Raw genomic sequence first — 22,575 nt, 5'->3', positions numbered from 1 at the left:
AGAGGTGACTACAGAGATGGATTTGAGGCACGTATCTGCAGTCAACCAAGAGTGATATTTAAAATGTGGTGTGGTTGAATATATCAAATAGTACTAGACACTTATTTATAATGTGTTAGAGGGATAGTTACAAACCTACAAACCAGAGGGCCTTCAATTTAAATGAGTAAGCCCATTTCAAATCACACTACTCTAGAAAAAGTGAGTTAAGCAGATAGTACACAAAAGTTAGTAACCTACTTTACCAGAAGACAATATATTCAAATGTAGAGAGTTAAAGTTAGGTGACATTCCATGTCCCTAGAGCCAGATTCCGTGTCCAGGGATTGAGTCGCTCCACATTGCACCAGCCCCTTACGGTTCCACCTGCAGGTGGTGGGCCCACAGGAGTTTGGCCCCACGTTGCTCCTTCGGGCTGAGCCCGACCAGGCACCGTGGGGTAAGACCCGGCCACCAGGCGCTCGCATTCGAGCCCCAACCCTGGGCCTGGCTCCAGGGTGGGGCCCCGGTTGCGCCATACCGGGCAACGTCACGGACCTTGATATTGAATTTTTCATAAGGGGTATTTGAACCGCTCTTTGTCTGGCCCGTCACCCAGGACCTGTTTGCCTTGGGAGACCCTACCAGGGGCAAAAATCCCCAGACAACATAGCTCCTAGGATCATTCAGGCACGCAAACCCCTCCACCACAATAAGGTGGCAGTCCAAAAAAAAGGGTGGCTTGCCCCCTTCAGGTTGGTGGAGAGCTCCTGCCTCAAGTGGAGGAGTTTAAGTATCTTGGGATCTTGTTCATGAGTGAGGGAAGGATGGAGTGGGAAATTGACAAGCGGATCGTGTATCTTCTGCAGTGATGCGGTCGATATACCGGTCTGTTGTGGTGAAGAAGGAGCTGAGCCGCAAGGGGAAGCTCTCTATTTAGCAGTCGATCTACGTTCCTACCCTCACCTATGGTCATGAGCTTTGGGTCATGACCGAAAGGACAAGATCCCAGATACAGATGGCCGAAATGAGTTTCCTCCGCAGGGTGGCTGGGCGCTCCCTTAAAGATAGGGTGAGGAGCTCAGAGTAGAGCCGCTGCTCCTCCACATCGAGAGGAGTCAGCTGAGGTGGCTCGGGCATCTGTTCCGGATGCCTCCTGGACGCCTCCCTGGGGAGGTGTTTCGGGCATGTCCAACTGGGAGGAGGCCCCGGGGAAGACCTAGGTCACGCTGGAGGGTCTCTCGGCTGGCCTGGGAACGCCTCGGTATCCCCCCGGAAGTGCTGGAGGAAGTGTCTGGGGAGAGGGAAGTCTGGGCGTATCTGCTTAGACTGCTGCCCCCGCAACCCGGCCCCAGATAAGCGGTAGAAAATGGATGGATGGATGGATGGATGGAGAGTTAAAACACACTGAAGAGTAGGCTGGTTCACCTTCAATTTAAAAGGGTAAGCCCTGCCCATAATTCACACCTTAAGGGAGACTGAAACTACTCCTGATTAATCAGCTGAGAGAACAACAAAGACCAACACTATAAAATCAACAATGATATAGAATATAACAAAATTCAAATCACACTACTCTAGAACAAAGTGAGTTAAGCAGATAGTATACAAAAGTCAGGAACGTACTTTACCAGAAGACAATATATTCAAATTTTGTACTTGAGGTTCTTCCAAATATCCTGCACCTTTCATCTAAAGTAGGTGTGACGGATCATAAAAAAAACCAAAAGATCACACAGGTTCTGTGGTGCGAGATCCTGTTTTATAGGTTAATAATAGTATTTCATAATCAATGTGAAACTTGACTGTAAGCCAATACAATGAGGATAAGATGGGGTGATATGTTCATATCTTCTGGTTCTAGTTAGGACTCTAGCTGCTGTGTTCTGGACTATCTGGAGCTTGTTTATGCTCCTACTGGAACATCCAGACAGTAAAGCATTACAATAATCCAACCTAGAGGTAACAAATGCATGAACTAGTGTTTCTGCATCATGTAATGACATCATATTTCTTATCTTAGCAATATTTCTGAGATGAAAGAAGGCTACCCTTGGGGTATTATTTATGTGAGCTTAAAATGAGAGACCGGTATCAATAATATCACCAAGGTCTTTTACGGCTGCACATGATGTAATAGAAAGACCATCCAGAGTTACTCTGTAATCAGAAAGCTCACTTCTGGCTGTCTGTGGTCCTTGTACAAGAAGTTGTCAGAGTTAAGCAGTAGGAAGTTAGTAAGCATCCACTGTCTAATGTCCTTCACACAATCTTTAATTTAATTAAGCTGCTGACTCACATCTAACTTAGCTGAAACATATAGCTGTGTGTCATCAGCATAACAGTGGAAGCCAATACCATGTTTACAAATAATTGCACCACGGAGTAGCATATATAAGGAGAAAAGCAATGGGCCTAAAACAGACTTTTGTGGAACACTGAACATTATTTTATATTTAGAGTAGTTACCATTTAGCTCTATGAACTGATAGTGATCAGTAAAATAAGACCTGATGCAGCAGTAATCTAACAGCACTTACATTGTCCAATAACCAGCAGAACCTGGTCCTGGAGAAACGTTGTCTCATGTCACTGTGTACTGCAACAGCTATATATGGTTGAAATGACAAGAAAAGCTTCTTGGCTTGACTTCAAGTCAAGTCAAGTCAAGAAGCTTTTCTTGTCATTTCAACCATATATAGCTGTTGCAGTACATAGTGCTACATAAAACAAAGACAGGGCTAAAGACATGTAAGTAGTCTTAGCCACAAAGTGCAACTGTGCAACCTGGTGCAAACAGTGCAGGACAAGACAAACAAGACAGACAAGACAGTGCAGGACAAAAGACCGTGCAGGACAAAAGACAGTGCAGGACAAAAGACAGACTTGAACTTGATGCTGGTATTTTCACTGACTTACTCCAGCTGCTCTTCTTATAAAGCACTTGTATAATGTCAGGTCAAAAAATCAAGAAGGGAAACATTTTGTAAAAGAACAAAAACTAAAGTTATTTCAGAAACGAAGGCAGTAAAGTTAGTTTGCTGCGATGTACAGATTAATGATATGAAACATATAGAAGACACAAACTCAATAAACACCACAACAGAAGTTTTGAAAAGACAAGAATCAATTTAATTATATTATGTACTTTTTAATTGTATATTATATAAGCATAAACACTTCACCTGAAAGGTAGTGAATTTTTAATATTTAGTTAAAATGTTACAAAGATACATAACAGAATAATCCAAATATTTTTCATAACAAACTTTACATTGATTCATCGATGTCCCAATGTGTAGTGAGCCAGCCTGCTCACCAGTGTCCCAACTGCTATAGCTTTCTGGATCACCTGATCATCCTGCTTTACTTCTGGTTGAAGTCTCATCACTTGTTGGTGCTCACTGCTGCTGAGATGCTCCACATGTTCCCCTTTTCCACCGAGGCAGTTTGAGTGCTGGTTTGGAGCCAAAGCCTAATTTAGAACCAGTTCTTTCTGTTTCGACAGCCAAAGCACCGGCTCTGAACCAGGAATGCTCTCTATTAAAGGCTGGTCTAGACTTAAGAACCGCTTGTGTCAGGGGCTGTGGGCGGGGATACTGTTAGCGCATTTGATAATATACCTTAAGTATACTAATGTTTAATACACTTTTACTTTACCGCAATATGATACATTATCAGCACACATGATAGTAGGTAGCTACATGCTAAGGCTAACTTTTTTCTGTGTTAAGGATAAAATAACGCTATGTACTTTCTCGATTACAACCTCCATTTATACAGATTACATGGAGCTACACATACACGTTTTATTCGCCAAGTTTGGATGCCAATGTAGGTTCGCAAAGCCATGAGCATTAACAGTAAAGCAACATCCGCCATTGTTGATGTTGTGTTTGTGTCTGCCGCTGCTGCGCTAACGTTGCTGTGTAAAGTGACACGTATACAGTGACGTCACACTCGGCTCTGTGATGGCTCTCTAGCCGGTGGAAAGACAAACCGGTTCTTAGAAGGTTCACCGGTGTAACCAACTTTGAACCAGCACCAGCGCTAGCTCTGAACCATCACCCGGTTCTTTCCGGTTGAAAAGGGGCAATGGAGGCCAGAGATACATGGGGCTGCTGTTAAGAAAAGCACTTAGGAAACATGGAGATGACTTTGGACTGTTGGACTGCAACTGATACGTTTCTCGCCAAAGTCTCCAACAGTGAACAGTTGATAACTTTAACAAAGAGCGTCATTCTAGTTATAACATGAAGGCTTTCTTGTTAAACAGCTGCACCATATTGTACACAGTTCTCTTTTGAGACTGGTTCCCTTGTGCCTGACAGGACAATAAACAGGTTAGGGAATAGAATTAATCAACATAAACTAACAAACAACAAACTTCAAAACTAACCAAACCCTGTGTAGGGCTGTCCAAAAACAAATGCTTCCATAGTTAGTCAGCAGGGCAAATTGTTATGATGTAGCCTGGCTTATAGGTTTAGCTTGCTTGTCTTGTAAATACTGTAGCATGGAATATTTAAAAAATGTACAAAATGACTTTGAATTGTGAATAAAATGTTTAAAATAAAACTAGTTGCTTTCAGCACTTTCTGGTGAAAACTGCAACGCGTTTTCATTCTCATCTGTGTTAGCGTGCGTGTGTCTTTGAAAAGTTGTGTGTGTGCTAAAACTCTTACCACACACTGAGCAGAAATACGCTTTCTGTCCAGTGTGAATGCGCTGGTGAACATGAAGAGAATACTTTTGTGTAAAACTCTTCCCACATTCTGAGCAGATGTATCTGTCTCCTGTGTGAATGCGCTGGTGCTGGATGAGACTATTTCTTTGCCTAAAACTCCTTGCACACACTGAACAGTGATAAGGCTTCTCTCCAGTGTGAATTAGTTGGTGCTGTTGGAAATTACACTTATGTCTAAAATCCTTTCCACACTCTGAGCAGTGATATGGCTTCTCTCCTGTATGAATCTGGAGATGTTGCTGAAGAGAACTGTTTTGCATAAAACCCTTCCCACATTGCGAGCACTGATATGGTTTCTCACTGACGTGAGTAAGCTGGTGTTTTACTAAGCGACTGATCTCACTAAAAGCTTTTCCACACTCTAAGCACTTATGTGGTTTATCTCCTGTGTGAAGACGCTGATGTTTTATGAGACGGATCTTCTCACTAAAAGCTTTTCCACAGTCTATGCATTGATGAGGCTTTTCTCCTGTGTGAATGCGCTGGTGGGCTTGGAGAGCAACCTTTTGACTAAATTGTTTTCCACACTGTGAACAGTGAAACGGCTTCTCCCCAGTGTGAACGTATTGGTGCTTTTGGAGATGATTGCTTTGTGTAAAACTCATCCCACATTCATTGCACTGATATGGTTTCTCCCCTGAGTGAATGCGCTGGTGTCGCTGGAGATTAGTTTGGTAATTAAAGCTTTTACCACACTCTAAACAGTAATACAAATTCTCACCTGTGTGCATACGCATGTGTATTTTGAACTTCCTGTTTTCACTAAAACCTTTCCCACACTCTAAACAGTGGTATGGCTTCTCTTTTGTGTGAACAAGTTGATGTTTCTTGAGCTTATTCTTTTGATAGAAGCTCTTCCCACACTGTGAGCAGTGATGTGGCTTCTCTTCTGCATGAACACGCTGGTGTCTCTTGAGCTTACTCATTTCAGGGTAACTTTTCCCACACTGTAAGCAGTGATACGGCTTCTCTTCTGCATGAACAGACTGGTGATTTCTGAGATAACTGTTTTTACTGAAACTCTTCCCACACTGTGAGCAGTGATACGGCTTCTCTTTTACATGAACAATCTGGTGTTTTCTGAGATAACTCTTTTTACTGAAACTCTTCCCACACAGTGAGCACTGGTGAACTTCTCTGTCCACATTAACACCAGTATATGATAAATGCAGAGAATCAGATGACATTTTTGTGACCTTCTGGTGAGTATCAGATTCCCCAATGGATATGCTTGTCTGAAGTTCTTGATGTAGGACAGAGGATAGGAAAAGACTTTATTAGTCACATATAAATTACAGTACATCAAATTTGTTTTTTTTTAATGTTCATATACCTTATGGGTCAGAGTGCATGACAGGCCGGAGCAGAGAGGGTCAAGAGCCTTGTTCGGGGCAGAACAGTGGCAGGCTGGTAAAACTTCTGACCTTCGAATCACTAAACCAGTCCCACAGCTGCAGAGCCACCAAAGCCGGAGCAGGAGACAACCTGTAACAAGACAACATTCATTAGAAATCTAGATCACTAGGTCAAATCTAAATCATTGTACAAATAAAAATTAATTGAAAAGATCGGAATAAAGAAAAATGTTCAATGGATCAACATTATTGAACAAATAATTAGTTCTGCCTGATTTAATAAAACAGAGCTACACAACTGGACTGGACAAAGAATGGTTTGTTCTAGAGGGATCTGATAGATGAAAGAGGAGTTATAACAGTACCCTTGTGACATCAGCTCATAGCAGGTTAACGAAATAATTATATTCTTGTTACCAGAAAAATACAAATGTACATTACATTATAATTCCATTCTGTTTTTCTGGTAGGTCAAAAGCATCTGCCAAATGAATAGTGGCTGCTGAAAATCACAAGGCTTGAAAGGAGTGTGAAAAGCTGGAACCACCAGCTCTGACTGGTTTTAGACTTCTTGTGTGCCAGGGTTAGCCAACAATGTTCCCCTGAAGGGCTACTGCTCTGTGTTGAACCTGGAATGAGAATTCCTACAATGAAAGAAACCACCAAGTTACTCTGGTATTGGTGTCTTTTGCCTTCACTTGCTGGGAAACCCGGCCAGTCTCGAACCCAGGAGGTCACAGGACGTGGAGGTCAGCATGGAGAGATGTGGTAGCCTAGTGGTTAAGCTGTTGGGCTACCAATCGGAATGTTGTGAGTTTGAATCCTGCGTCCACCAAGCTGCCACTGCTGGGCCCCTAGCAAGGCCCTTAACCCTCAATTGCTCAGTTGAATAAAAAAAAAAAAAAAAAGATAAAATATAAGCCTGGATAAGGGCGTCTGCTAAATGCTGTAAATGTAATGTAAATGTCAGCGTAATGGTATGCAGAGCCCAGCCATGGACTGTCAGCTTTGGGAGAAATGGAAGGGTCAGGCTTGGTCGGCATTGGCTCATCTAGTATGGGGCAGTTATTCCGGTGCTTCCTCTCCCTGTGTGGTTGCTGGGGCCCTTGGGTCTCCAATGTAGCCAGCACCCACTCCAATGCTTCCAACATCTCTCTGGGGTTGCTAGTACCTCAGAGCCCAACAGTCTTGCGCTCCTCCAGCAGCAGAGCCTTCCTAAATTGAACCATGACCACTCTTTGCATTACCTTGCTGGCAGAGAGTCTTTCAAGTTGGAAACACCATTTAGTAATTCTGAGCATCCATAAACACTATGTCTGTTGTGTGCCCACCTTTGAGTCAGGTAAGGTCACATTCAAGTTGCACTCAGTGGAGTTGGAGCTGGAGGCCATGGAGAAGCATATCCATGATCTACAAATAAAGCAGGCCCAACTGCGGGAGTACAAACCATGCTGGGACCTTCCCAGACTGATGCTCACCTGTCGCAATTCACAGTGTGAAACCAATACTCTTACCACCTCAACCCCTTTATTCAGGCGCTGGAGCACCATGGACCCTGGGTGCAGCAGCAGCAGAAGAAGCAAGCTTGGCCACGGGTGAGGACCTGTCCCCCTCCACTGGTCTTCGAAATCTCTACGCAGAACCGATTTGTCTGCCACGTCTGGCTACCACAGCTAAAAGGTAAGGTTCCGTACTTGCTGTTTTCCTGGTGCTTGTTACCGAGCAGGTACCCCAGGATCCTGAACAAGAACACCGGGGCTGTTGTCCTCCGTGCTGGCATGAACAACACCAGCCTGAGGCAGAGATAGATCCTGAAGAGGGACTTGGTTGAGACAGTATGCTGCACATCACCTGCCACAAGAATCATCAATTCCCACGTACCAGTGAAGAATCAAGAGGTTCAGTAGACTATTTGCCTTAAATAAATGGTTACAGTCATGCACTGTAAAAAATCCAACTCGCAAAAAGTTGAAATAATTATTTTTTATTAACTGGACAAAAAAACTAAAAAAAGTTGACTTAAGTGGGAATAAGTTGGTTCAAAAATTGTTTAACCAACTTAATTTTAACTGTTGATTGGATATACACATGCAAGTTTACAAGCACACAAGTTGGTTTGGTGGTTGGCGCATGCGCGCTGTATATGTGGATGGTTGAGCTCAGGTGGAATGATAAGTGCCATTTTGATGGTCAGTTTTCAGAGATCACGAAAAACTTCATCGCTTAAAGTAAGTATCTTTTTACTGTGTGTTTTGAAATTGAAGTTAAGTAATGTAATGTCACTGGGCACGCTTATTTTAAAGCGAGTTTTTATGAAAGATCTAATCAAGGAGAAAATCTCTCTCAAACCCGGTTTTATATCTTGTAAAAATCTTTTCAAATCCGGGCTATATTCAACACAGTTATTGTAACTTATGTGCGATTTGTCTCATAGACTTAATTCAGAATGTAATCGTGTTGTTTATTACATCACAGAAAACGCTGTTGGAGCTCATGTGGATATTGCGGCAGCACAAGATCACCTCAAACTTTATCTTCTCAAACTTCATCGTTTAAAGTAAGTATCTTTATGAATCCATTAAAATTTCAGTGTAGACATGGTGTTCACTCAAAAATGAAATTTCTGTCATTAATTACTCCCTCATGCACTCTTATAACTATTAAGTTAAACAAATGATTTTAAGTAGAATTAAAATGTTGTATTTAAATGTGTCGTTCTAAACCTGTAAGACCTTCGTTTGTCCTCCAAACACAAATTAAGATGTTTTTTAAATACAAGGGTATCTGTCTGATCCACACATAAGCAGCAATGACAATGCATCTTTTGTGGTCCAGAAGGATATTAAAAGACATTGATAAAATGGTCAGCGTGACTACAGTGGTTCAAGATTAATATTATAAAATGATGAGAATACTTTATTCTCATAAATAAAGAATAAAAAAGAGGAGGGGGAGATGGTTGAGACAAGAGAAAGTCTCTTAAAAGGGCTAAACGAGGAGATGTTAATTATTTACTGGATCATCCTACAAGCCAGTCTGACGATACACTGTAGGAGGAAAGACTCATACTGGTAGAGGAACTAAAGAAGAGGAATAAAAATGAGACCCTCATCAGTCAGAAAATGAGCCTGACATTTTCACTTCGGCGAAAAGAGATTGTGGAAGTGGTGCCAATGGTGTCTGAGGTGCTGGAACGATGGCCTGCCCTGTTTATTCCAAATGAGGTAAAAGTAATAGTCATAACCGGAGGTATTTAGCAGTAGTAGTCTTTATAATTGAGGTTAATTTTGTGATGTTTTTGTTTGTTAATTGTTTTATTGCTAAAACCTTTTTTTGTCTCATCAGATTGGTTATGAGTTCAAAAGCATTACCAATGTGGATCTCCTTGATACATTATCGTTACACCAACATCACCACAACTTCTGAAGTTGTACAGAGCAAGACAGGGGGCTTTTGGAAAAGAGATGGAAGATCTTAACAGGCTTGATCAACAGGTAACGTTAATGACAACCATGTGTAACCTCTAAACTGTACGATTTATCAGAGCCCCTTTGTGTTTGCAGGTGGGAAAATTGTTGTGTATTTTTCAAGTGAACATGGGCTGATGAAACTAAATGCTGAATTAGACACCGCTAACCCATTGCTACAAAGATCTTTTTATCACAGGGTTTCTGCAGGGTTTAATCAGTCAAATTTAAGACTTTTTAAGACCTTTTTATGACCATTATGATTTGAATTTATGACCTACACGAATTACAATAAATAACTTCAGTCATTAAAATTCCTTTCAAAAGTGTTTATTATTGACTTTCATTGAAAGTAACAAGTTTTATTATTTAAAGAGTAATTCTATTATTATAGTATTCAACACCCACAGGACTTCCGCTTTCAGTGTGGAGGTTGACGGAAACGAACAAAACTGACGGATAGCCTGCACCCGCTGCAGGCCTTTTTCAGCAACGATATGCTTTTCCGACTTTGCATGCGACTTCAAGGCTTTTATGCCTAAACTAGACAGCTCTAACGTCTTCTTACACAGAGTGCAATAGGCTTGATACCGATTGTTAGCGACGGGCTTGAGCCAGCTACTAAACGCACCGTCTTCGAGCCACAGATCGTTAAAGGTACATTTTCCCATTGTGATAGCCAGGATGACTTCAATTAAACTAAGCAGTGACTCAGTATGATACAGTATGTTCGGAGTTCGCGCGGGTTTCTGTGAAAGTCCTTCCGACAAGTCTGTATGCTGCCACATGGACCTTGTAGTTCTGGAACGCTGTGATACCAGTTTGATACTTCATACAGAACTACAACAGGCCAAACAAATGAATGCCATTGCCGCCGCGAGCGCATTTTGATTGAAGAACAAATTAATGGACGAGCATATCAATTTAAGACGTGGCTAAATGTTTTTTATGACCTTGTATGGAAAATCCGGACGTTTTTATGTCTTTTTATGGCCTTAAATTCTTATTGTTAAATTTATGACTTTTTATGACCCTGCGGAAACTCTGTATCAATAATTTTTGTATTACCCATTTTTCAAACCTCAAATATTGTGAATCATTAAAAGCAAGCAGTCCTGGAAGGTCTCCCTTTGTTTCTCCGTGAAGATCCTGCTGCACGATTCAGAAAATGTCTGAGTATGAGTATGTTTCATTAATTCTTCTGCAGATATAAAGTCTGACAACGTATTGGCACATAACCTTAGACAGAAGACGTCTTTTCAACGTGTTTGTGGCTCATTGGGAAACACTGTCTCCTCGCATCAAGAAGGTCTCTTGTTCGTGTCCCAGCTAAGCCAAAAAGTCTTTCCTTCAGATCTGGTGTCGCTCACAATGCAAAAAATGTGTGAATTACAGATGCTATGTTGTCTAAAGGTATGAACGTGTGTTTTACTGCATATGAATGGATCTGTGGCTGTTTTTTATTTTTTTATAAACCTTGTACAGAGGATTTATCAATGTCTACATCTGGACATGACTTTGTTTAGTGGTAGGGTAGTAAAAAAAAGGGTAGTAAATCTTTGCATTGTGAGCAAATTGATTTTTATTTGATTTTTGATTTTAGGTGATTGAATGTAGCATTAATCAGTATAATTCAATACACAGTTCTTTATAATTATTATGATTAATGACAGGCTCACTGACGGTCATCATTCACTTGCATTCTGTAAATAATAAATTATGCAATTAAATGTAAACTAGCATTATTTAAAGAATATGCAAACTTTTATTGTATATATATATATATATATATATATATATATATATATATATATATATATATATATATATATATGTATATATATATATATATATATATATATTATTTCAAACTCATGTTACAGTCCAAAAACTATACACCACAAATATATGAAGTATGTTAGGTGTTTTGTTCCTACAATGTAGGTCAATTGGAACCAAAACCTTTAACATACAATAGGATAGTTGAGTATGTACATTGCATTTGCCTCCACCTCTTATCCACATGCAGGATAAACAAAATGTCAACAAGAATCTCATAAACCATCCACACTAAAACTATTATATTTGGTTGTTTCATATAATTAGTTGTTTTTCAGAAAAAAGGTACAAAACTGAGATCAGCTGATTAATGATTTTGTATTGTTGTATTTTGTATTAATGTATTTGTTGTTTCATTAGGACACATCTCCAGCAGACAGACAGACCAGAGGGATAAACATGGCATTGCTAATCTTTTCAAACTCATGCTGTTGTTTTGGAGGAGGCAATTGTTCTGAAGGACATTTCAGACCTTCCATCTGCTGTGTCATACCTGTTTGGCCTTGTCTTTGTCCTGGATTTTGAATACCCCAAGGAACTCAAATATACGTTTGAGGTGATTGAGAAGGTGCTTCTGGAAATGGGCACTCACTGCTATGCGAGAGTACAGTCCTTTAAAACAAAACTCTTGCTCTGAAAGTTAAAATCGTGTCAGAGTCTTTGAAGTTGATCTTAATGTTAAAATGTGAAAGATTGTTGAACTGTGAATTTGTTAATATGTTCGATGTTTTAATGTTTTAAGACTGTTTAATGTCATAATTATTTTATAGTTTTTTGGTGTTATGCACGCTATGCACACTTTTTTTGCTCTGCAAGGGTACTATTGCTGAGAATTGTTAGACATGTTAAAAGGTTAAAGGTGATACATTTATCTTTAGTTTTTAATTATTATTGATTTTGCCATTTTTCCAGGGTTTCTTTATTTTTATTATATTGACTGTCATTTAGATTTTTTTATTTCTGTTAGGAAGTATGACTATTATTTGACCTTGTTAGTATTTCTTTGAAGTTCAGAAAAATAAATGAAACTTGAAGCATTCATTTTTTATTTTTATTGTATAACACTGTGTAAATGCAAACTAGAACATAACAGCTTTGTCTAATGAACCCACAGAAAAAGTTCACATAACATAATTTATTTAGTCAAAAAGGAATTAAGTCTATTTAACTAACAAAACTGAGTTAGCTGAACAAAAAAAGACCTTTGACTTTACTCAGTGATTTTAGTGGAGTGAACAACTTTTTACCAAAAAAGCTGTGCAGCAAGTTGCCTTGAAATTTTAAGTTGAGTCAACTTTTTATTTTTTACAGTCATGGTGTCATGATCAGAAACTGCTCTTTAATGACATCTGGAATGTATTCTGGGAGTGCTCTTCCGTGGTCTGTACCCCAGAATAAACTCATTTGGGCTTAAACAAAACATCACTAGAGCAACTCATCGTCTTAATCATACACTAGATTTAATAATATCACACAGAATAGATGTCACTGATATAGATATCATACCTCAAATTGATGACATCACAGACCATTACCTCATACTGTACACACTACCTGTAGAACAGACTGACTGTGTCTCACCACGTTATCGTCTCAGTAGAACTATTATTCTGACCACTAAAGACAGATTCACAAATAACCTGCCTGATCTGTCTGGACTTCTTACTGTACCCTTAAACACAAACCATCTAGATGTAATGACTAACAGCATAGGTGCTATATTCACTAGCACATTAGACACTGTTGTCCCATCAGATTAAAGAAGGTTAGAGACAAAACACCTGCACCTTGGTATAATACTCACACCCTCAAGAGAGCAACATGTAGCCTATAGCAAAAGTAGAGAAAAAGTTAAAAAACTGCGTACAAGCACAGTATGTCCAGTGTGATAGTGATGCAGCCAGAAAACCACTCCTCACCCTCAGAAAATTCAAACCGGAGAAAAAAGGCGGGGCGGCAGAATTCCCACCAAAACCCGGGAGCCAATGAGGAGGGCCGCTGTGTCACTCCGGCTGTGAAACACTGTGGAGAGCCAGACTGAGCAGCCAAAGGGAGGTAAGGGGACAAAAACCCTGGTTAACTAATGTGCTTCTCTTATTTACAGATACCACATAAAGGATTTATTGCCTGCCTGCTGAGCCTGAGCCAAGCTCCTGGGGAAAACTCTCTATTTCTTATTGCTGGCTGACTCATACTTCTCTCACTGAGACGATCATCCACGGCCTCCCCCACATTGCCCCCACTACACTAGTGGCTGAGCGGACTTTTCCCCATGTGTTGCACTGTCTCCTTCATTTTCTCTCTCCCTCCCTCTTCTTCAACCTTCCCACTATCCCCTGTATATTTATAATCACACCCCCAATGTCACCCAGATGAGGATGAGGTTCCCCTTTGAGTCTGGTTCCTCTCAAGGTTTCTTCCTTTACCATCTAAGGGAGTTTTTCCTCCCCACAGTCACCTGAGTCACCTCAGACTTGCTCATTTTTGTATTACAGTAATCTTTATATTATTCTTTATAATAACCTTTTGTTTTGTGTTTATGTTCTGTAAAGCTGCTTTGAGATGAAGTCAATTGTAAAAAGCTCTATACAAAAGAACTTGAATTGAATCTCCCCCTATCACCCCCTCTTCACTTAAATTTAACAATTGTGCATATTCACCTGATCCTTGGGTTAGTGTTCCTTTTTTCCCCATCTTTGCCACTTAGAGCACCCTACACCAGTTATAGACAGGCTCTAAAAGCTGCTAGGGCTGACTCATAGAAATGAACCAAAACAATCCCAGGTTTTTATTTAGCACAGTGGCTAGATTAACAACAAACTCTATTCCATAAAAGTTCAGTCGTGAGAGCTTTATGAGATTCTTCACAGATAAAATTGAACGTATGAGGAACAAAATAGTTGATGTTCAACCCATGACAGCATCTTGTGACCCAGTGTAACCTAAAGCTCTACACTCACAACTACAGTGCTTTACAAGTACAGGACAGGAAGAGTTAGATAAACCTATTACTACAGCTACATCAACATGTGTGTTAAATCACATTCCAACTAAATTACTGTAAGAAGTGTTATATAGAGCTGGCGAGCCTCTTCTTAATATTAAAAAGAAGTTAGGAAGGCACAACACCACCTGTACTTCTTGAGGAGACTTAAGAAAGCTCATCTGTCCGCAGGGATTTTAACGAGTTCTACTGCTCCATCATTGAGAACATCCTTACTAACTCAGTCACTGTATGGTATGGTATGGCTCCACTGAGTGTGAACGTAAAGCCCTGCAAAGGGTGGTTAAAATTGTCCAACGCATCACTGGCACACCTGCCATTGAGCACCTTCACCAAAGCAGATGTTCACATCCCAGTCACAAACTGCTTCATCAAGAAGGAGATACAGGAACATACGCAACAGAACCAGCAGGTTCAGGAACAGCTTTTTTTCATCCACCTTGACACTACTGAACTCTACGCTACACCATTATAACACTGTAAAAAAAACTATTATACCTACAATGTACATACTGTATTTTTTATACTCCTCATTCTCTACACATATTGTGCCTTACATTCATCTGCACTATGTTATTTACTTCCTGTTCCTTTACAACAGTGTCTGCACATTTTTTTTCAATGCCATAGCCTTAGAACCAATTACTTGTACTTTTCAACAATATCCACACATCTCTGCACTGCTTTATATACCTATATATATATATATATATATATATATATATATATATATATATATATATATATATATATATATATATATATATTACATGCTGTACACATGCTACATATTTATCTGCACTTGTCTATTTGCACAATTGCTACTCTTTGCACTTCTGGTAGATGCCAAACTGCATTTCGTTGCTGTGTACCTGTACTATGAAAAGACAACAAGTCTATCTATCTATCTATCTATCTATCTATCTATCTATCTATCTTACCTTTGTGCTGCAATTGACAATATAGATCACTTACAAAATTACACAGGTATTCATGGACAGGCTTTAAGATGGTTTAAAGCCTACCAATCTGAATGATACCATTTTGTAAAATAGTGTTTAAATGGTAAATCCTCCAGTTTACTGACAGTTAATTATGGGGTCCCTCAAGGGTCGGTTTTAGGACTTCGGGAGTTGCATATATAGCTTGAGAGAGAGAGAGAGAGAGAGAGAGGGGAGAAAATTGTTGGGTATGAAAAGTGCAGACAGGGACTCCATCAAGACTAGCTATGACAGCATAACTAAAAGTCTAGAGCCAGAAGGTGACACAGACATGAGGGCTTCCTGGGATGTAAAGCGTCCCACCACTCCACAGTCTGCAAACCTGAGCAACTTGCGAGGGTGGTAAGGATACAACATCCAGACATCCCAGTTCACCAAACACTCTATGACCATGAACCCTCCAGATCTGCTCCTTTACCTAAGAAAAGCTATTCATAAAAAATCTAGACTAAACAAATGAACTGAAATATTGCCAAGCTGAGAAACATCCTGTCTATCTGATGCTGAGAAGCTAGTTCATGCATTCATGACCTCCAGACTGGACTACTGTAATGCTTTACTTCAGTTAGTCCGAACGTTCTTACTAGGACAAGAAAGTATGACCATATAACCCCAATTTTATCATCTCTACACTGGCTACCTGTTAAGTTTAGAACTGATTACAAACTGCTGCTACTTACGTACAAGGCTCTTAATGGTTTAGCTCCCATGTATCTAACTAGTCTTCTAACACGTTACAATCCTTCACGCTCTCTGAGATCACAAAACTCAGGACTTCTGGTAGTTCCCAGAATATCTAAGTCTACTAAAGATGGTAGAGCATTTTCTTATTTCGCTCCAAAACTTTGGAACAATCTTCCTGATAGTGTTCGGGGCTCAGACACACTTTCCCAGTTTAAATGTAGATTAAAACCTCATTTCTTTAGTCAGGCGTACACATAATACATCCTACAGCCATGTGATCCAGTAGATTCCTCTCCACTTTCTTCTCTTTCTCCACCCACCTTGAGGCATCCAGAGATTATATGAGCTCCAGTTATGTTCTGCTTCATGAAGATTTTGGACTGTAGACAGGACATTACTCATAATATCACTCTCTGCAGTTTATAACAATTTATAAATCACAACCCCCAGTGTTAGCCAAATGAGGATGGGTTCCCCTTTGAGGCTGGTTCCTCTTAAGGTTTCTTCCTCTTCCATGCTGGGACAGGAGACTGAAGGTTGCTGATGCCAACAGACATAAACTTATCCTTAAGGCCAGTGATGATGTGGAGTAGAGCTGGACTCTCTGATTGTAGTGTCAGAAAGAAGTATGTTGGCTAAGCTACTGGCCATGTCAGACATCATCTTCCACCTGCTCCATGATGTCCTGGACAGATACAGGAGTATGATCTCAGACTCAGACTCATCTAACCAAGGTGCTCCATTGAGCAACATGGGAAATCCTTCTTACCTATGTCTATTGGACTGCAACAACACACCTTTACTGCTATAGTTATTTAAATCCAAGCTTTATTTATACTTGTGTTTTGTATATATCTGATTCTTGAGATAAAGGACAAAAGAACTTTTGAAAAGTGACAAACAAAAAAATCGATCCTACATTAATTTGAACTGGATATCCATCATACCATGAAAAGGAACAGGTTTTTTATTCAACCACTTTTTATAAAAATGTACCTTTACTCACTTAGTAAGTTGACATTTGTCAACTCCGTCTGACACATGAAAATATGTTTTTTGTGTGTTTGATCAATTCAACAACACTGTAAAGTCTTTAAGTGTGTAGAAATGGTGTGCCTTAGCAAGGTTAAGTGATAAATTGTATTGTATACACTTTTAATATTATTTTACATTGTTTTGGAATTAGCCATTTTAAATTACCTTCATTTAGTTTACTAATTTTTTCATTTTTAATATATACAATCAATGGTTTTGTGCACACAAGACACTGATGCATGTAGATAAGTTGGTGTTTTAATGTATGAACACTGTAATGTATTGAACAAAAGAAACATACATTTTTTTATAAAAATAAAAAATCTCCATCTTATGGTGTTGACACACAACTAACGGTGTTGACACACAATTGACGGTGTTGACACACAATTGACGGTGTTGACACACTAATCGAGAATTAAACTGATTAAAGATATTTACCTAGTTTTAACATGGAAAAGAGAGAGTATCAAGGGAAAGGGTATCAAACTTCAAACAAAGAGTACCTGGTGACAGGATCTTTAAGGCACACATGAAAATGTCAAAATGATCCTGGTATCAGAAGAAAAAAGCAAATATATCTGGAGCTCCTCTGTTGCTCATCTATATTCAAACTAAACTATAAATCTAACAACTTATTTGAAAGAGGACACAATAAGCTGAGATCTAACTAAGAAAAGTATGTAATAGGGTTAATAGTGTACAAATGTTGAAGTGTAACAGGATCCAGAATTCTCCCCATGCAATTCCTGACTACTTCCAAAGGCTCACTGAAAAAATTAAAAGTGAACAATCAGACTCATAATGTCAGTGTTTCTGTAAATCTAAATTGGTTGAAATTTCTGTTGTAATTCCATCTATACTTTAACAAAGGGATTCAGACAGGTAAGTTATATGATTTACTTCAACTTCAATTTCTCTCAACAAGTAAGTAAATATATAGAGTTTTATCCTGTTATTACTGCCTTCAGTGTAGAGTCAAGCATTAGATATTTATATAACAGTTTGTCTAACCTGTGGGACTTGGGCATTGGACAAGAGGTGTTGAACATGTCTACGCCCTATGAAGTCCATAACATCAGGGGCTATGGCATAAGCCTGCTTAAAGTAGGCTCTTCGACAGTCTGGTCCAGAGGACTTTCTGGTGGGGTGTCTATTTCATTTAGCCGTCTATTCTGCCTAGCTCTGGACCTTTTCTTTGCTTTCCTCCAGGACTTTCTGCGGTGCCTCTTTGCTCTTGGTCCTAATTCTCCTACTTGTTTTACTCCTACTCCTTTTTTGTTTTGGACCCTGTCCTTCCATCTTTGTCTCTCCTTTTCTAACTGGTCTCTTCTGCTTTCTGGGTCACTTAATTCTTTCTCTCCTTTTTCTCTGGTACTCTCTGTTTCTTTTTCTTTGCTCCTCCACTGACAGTTTTGGTCTAGCCATGTCTGCCTACAGTACAGATAAAATATATTTAGATATTTTAAATATATTTATGTATTTTAAATATATTAAGATATTTTAAGTCAATCAACATGTATACTTAGATCATAATATCATGTTATGTAGTTGTTACACACTCCCATTCAAATTGTTCAAGTTTAAATAAAGTTTTCAAATTCAAGTTTAGGGTCACTCACACAGATAAATAATAAACTCGTCCAAACTACGGCATAACACAAATGTAACTGTGAGAATTATGTTGGTGACTAAAAGCATCCAAAATAAATCAAAACTGTTGTATTTTATCATCTGAAGTGCAGTCACCCTTTGCCTGAAATTGCAAAACCGTACGCGTGTCATTTTTTCAAGAAGCTTCTTAAATTTTCAATTTAGGATGAATTTTAAAGAGTATAGAAGGAGTTCATATTTAATCTGGGCTCTTATTGGCTGTTTTTTCTTCAATATTCAGTGTAAGTCATCTATTTCAAAAATAATATTTTAAAATAAAATTTTAGTTTTCGAATAACAGAAATTAATCTGTTTGGCACAGGTATATTTTTGTTTACAAAAGTAATTTCAGGCATTACTTAAGTATTTAGGAGCACTTTTCCACTCCGTCAGCTTACATGTCAACACCGTCAGACAAAATAACTGACAGAGTTGACGTCTGACGGAGTTGACAAAACCATGATGGAGTCCTAAGCCTGTAACTTTTGTATGTTGCTCTGGATGTATACCGTAAATGTTAATGATTTTTGCTAAGAATGGTTAATGCCAGATACCGACATACTGTCAATCAAATAAGCCACGCCCCTGTTTAACTCGTATCTAAAACCAAACCAAAACCAATTTTTTTTTCACTAAAACAAATATATTTTATTAATAGGTTAATTTATTTATTTATTTGCTGAAGTTAACAGATATGAGATTAAGCCACAACATTCTCACATTATTATTCTGCATTTAATTACATTTGCGCATTAAGATGTAAAATGTATTTCGATAAAGATTTTTTTCCTTGTGTTCACATGTCTGGTAAATTGCTCCAGGAAAGTACACTTTTATAGTACAATATAATACTCTTGTCAAAAGGTAGAAAATGTCAGGATTATGCTTTAAAATTAAAAATAATTTTCCCAACTTCAGATTCTTTAGTTTCTTCTGTAAGGCTGAGCTGAACAACATTAGCAAGCTTAATGTAAATACTTAATTATTGGCAATGCTAGCAACCCACAGTACCTGATGGTTAACACACTGTAGTGCAAAGTTTAAACAAAACAAATCTCTACCATGGTAAGCAGTAATTTAGTAATTAATTAAAAATTAGCTTCACACACACTGTAACCTTTCATTAGGGCTGAGATCCAAATGAGTCCTGATTGTATAAAGTTCACTAAAGAGTGTGTAAACGTCACTATTATCTCTCTATGTGCACTACAGAGTGTGTAAACACACTTATCTCTCTATCTGCACTACAGAGTGTAAACACCACTATTATCTCTCTACGTGCACTACAGAGTGTGTAAACGTCACTGTTATCTCTCTATGTGCACTACAGAGTGTGTAAACACACTATTCTCTCTCTACGTGCACTACAGTGTGTAAACACCACTATTATCTCTCTATGTGCACTACAGAGTGTGTAAACACACTATTCTCTCTCTACGTGCACTACAGTGTGCAAACACACTATTATCTCTCTATGTGCACTACAGAGTGTGTAAACACCACTATTATCTCTCTATATACACTACAGAGTGTGTAAACACACCATTTTCTCTCTATGTACACTACAGAGTGTGTAAACGTCACTATTATCTCTCTATGTGCACTACAGAGTGTGTAAACACACTATTACCTCTCTATGTGCACTACAGAGTGTGTAAACACCATTATTATCTCTCTATGTGCACTACTAGGATTAATAGGGTCCAGCCTATTAGACCCGTGGCAAGATGGCGCCGTTGTGGAGTTTGGCAAGCCGTCGCCTGGTGTCTGTGTTCTCTTTATTGAGTATATTTGCCTTATTTGTGTGCACGTCTGCACAAAGAGTTACCACAGTGCTTGCCTTTGATCGCTCGTTTCTTCTTAACCCATATTGGTCTGTAGGAACTGTTTCTGATTTTAATTACAGAGGATACAAGAACCATGATCCTCCGTTCTTGTCTATGCTGCCAACCAAAATACGTCGTTTACTGGACTGTGAATGTCATCGCAGGAGGAAACGCTATAAAAGACGGGGAACACGCGGTGGTATGTAGGTGGTCCGATATGCCCGTTATTTTAATTCATCTACATGTAAAAAATTCTTAGATTCTTATTCTATTTCCTCTAAAACTCATCAAATTGAGTCTAACTGTCCTGGTGCTAATCCCGATGAGTTAGTTAATAAGTTTAATGGGCTATGTTCAAATATACTTGATGCTGTTGCACCTTTTAAACTGAAAAGACCTAGAAGTTGTGTACATCCTTGGTTTAATGATGAAACTAGGGCAATTAGACAGAAATGGAGGAAAGCAGAAAGAAAGTGGAAGAGGGATAGATTACAAGTATCATATGATTGTATTAAAGAGTGTATGATTCACTAACAAAAAACTGTTAATATTGAAAAGGCAAATTACTTCTCTGATCTAATTGCTAAGAACGCTTATAGCCCAAAAATATTATTTAATACCATCAATAGCGTTCTAAATCCGATGTCTAATTTATATCCAGATCCATCTCCTATGGCCTGTGAAAACTTTCTTAAATTTTTTACTGACAAAATCAATGGTATAAGATCATGTATTGTTCCCTCCTCTCTGGACTTCCCTCAGTCCACATCAAATACCATATATCTATCTGAATTTACTCCAGTGTCTCACAGTTATTTGGTGCAGGTCATCCATAAATTAAAGCCCACCTTTTGTTTCTTTCTTTTCCGACAGCCAAAGCACCGGCTCTGAACCAGGAAAAGTGGTTCTTAAGTAGCACCAAAACGTTGTTGGTCTACACTTAAGAACCGCTTGTGTCAGGGGCTGTGGGCGGGGCTGTGGGCGGGGCTACTGTTAGCGCATTTGAAACACACTTATTTCTCTATGTGCACTACGGAGTGTGTAAACACACTATTATTTCTCTATGTGCACTACAGAGTGTATAAACACACTATTATCTCTCTATGTGCACTACAGAGTGTATAAACACACTTATCTCTCTATGTGCACTACAGAGTGTGTAAACACACTATTATTTCTCTATGTGCACTACAGAGTGTATAAACACATTATTATCTCTCTATGTGCACTACAGAGTGTGTAAACACACTATTATCTCTCTATGTGCACTACAGAGTGTGTAAACACACTATTATCTCCCCTGTAGTGCACTAACATACAGTAGGAAGTAGAAAGTCATTTAGGACTCAGCCACTGTTAGCCGAGTTGAACTTACCTTGATCTTTCCAGCAGAACACAGTTAAGCACCTGAAATACACCACAACGGATCAGATGGAACTGTGGAGGTAAAACCCTGTCAGAAATATTTGAATGTAAAGATGATTAGTAGAGTCGGAGAGCTCGGATCTTCTTCTTCTTCTGATTTTTTAATGGCGGATGGCAAATCAACTTAAGGTGCATTTACCGCCACCTACTGGATTGGAGTGTGGAGCACATAATGGTTTGTACATTTTGAGAGAAAGAGAAAAAAAATAAAAATAAACAAAATAAACATAAACATATAAAATATATGTTAAATTCTATTGATCAGTTTTGTTTGTTTTAGGAAAATAACTAATTCCTGGGATATCCTAGACTGTTTTGGTTCATTTCCTAATAGAACCTGAAGGGAGAAATCATTTATTCCAAACACTCGTAGAGCTTGAATTAGTTTAACTCTTGCTCCTTCATATGCATCACACTCTATAAGTACATGCTCTACTGATTCTGCTTGACCACATTTATCACAATTTCCATTTTCATGTTTCCCCATTTTATATAGACCCTGATTTAATGCACAATGTCAGAGACGCATTCTTGACATTTACACATCTTCTTTCCTGTTG

At 38.9% G+C, this 22,575-nt stretch overlaps 1 protein-coding gene across 1 annotated transcript; it reads right to left on the bottom strand.

Annotated features, from left to right (window-relative positions):
- Positions 1–3,109: 3,109 nt before the first annotated feature.
- Positions 3,110–22,112, bottom strand: LOC132844130 (zinc finger protein OZF-like). The gene is made up of 3 exons (XM_060867313.1): positions 21,966–22,112; positions 6,060–6,211; positions 3,110–5,969 (listed from the first exon to the last, which is right to left on the bottom strand). Exon 3 carries the CDS (start codon positions 5,911–5,913, stop codon positions 4,558–4,560), a length of 1,356 nt encoding a protein of 451 aa, XP_060723296.1. The 5' UTR covers positions 5,914–5,969; positions 6,060–6,211; positions 21,966–22,112; the 3' UTR covers positions 3,110–4,557.
- Positions 22,113–22,575: the final 463 nt, after the last annotated feature.

This window comes from Tachysurus vachellii, chromosome 4 (assembly GCF_030014155.1).
Source record: "Tachysurus vachellii isolate PV-2020 chromosome 4, HZAU_Pvac_v1, whole genome shotgun sequence".
Taxonomy (NCBI): domain Eukaryota; kingdom Metazoa; phylum Chordata; class Actinopteri; order Siluriformes; family Bagridae; genus Tachysurus; species Tachysurus vachellii.
Note: the sequence above shows the minus strand (reverse complement) of the source record. Positions and strands in the feature narration are given on the sequence as shown.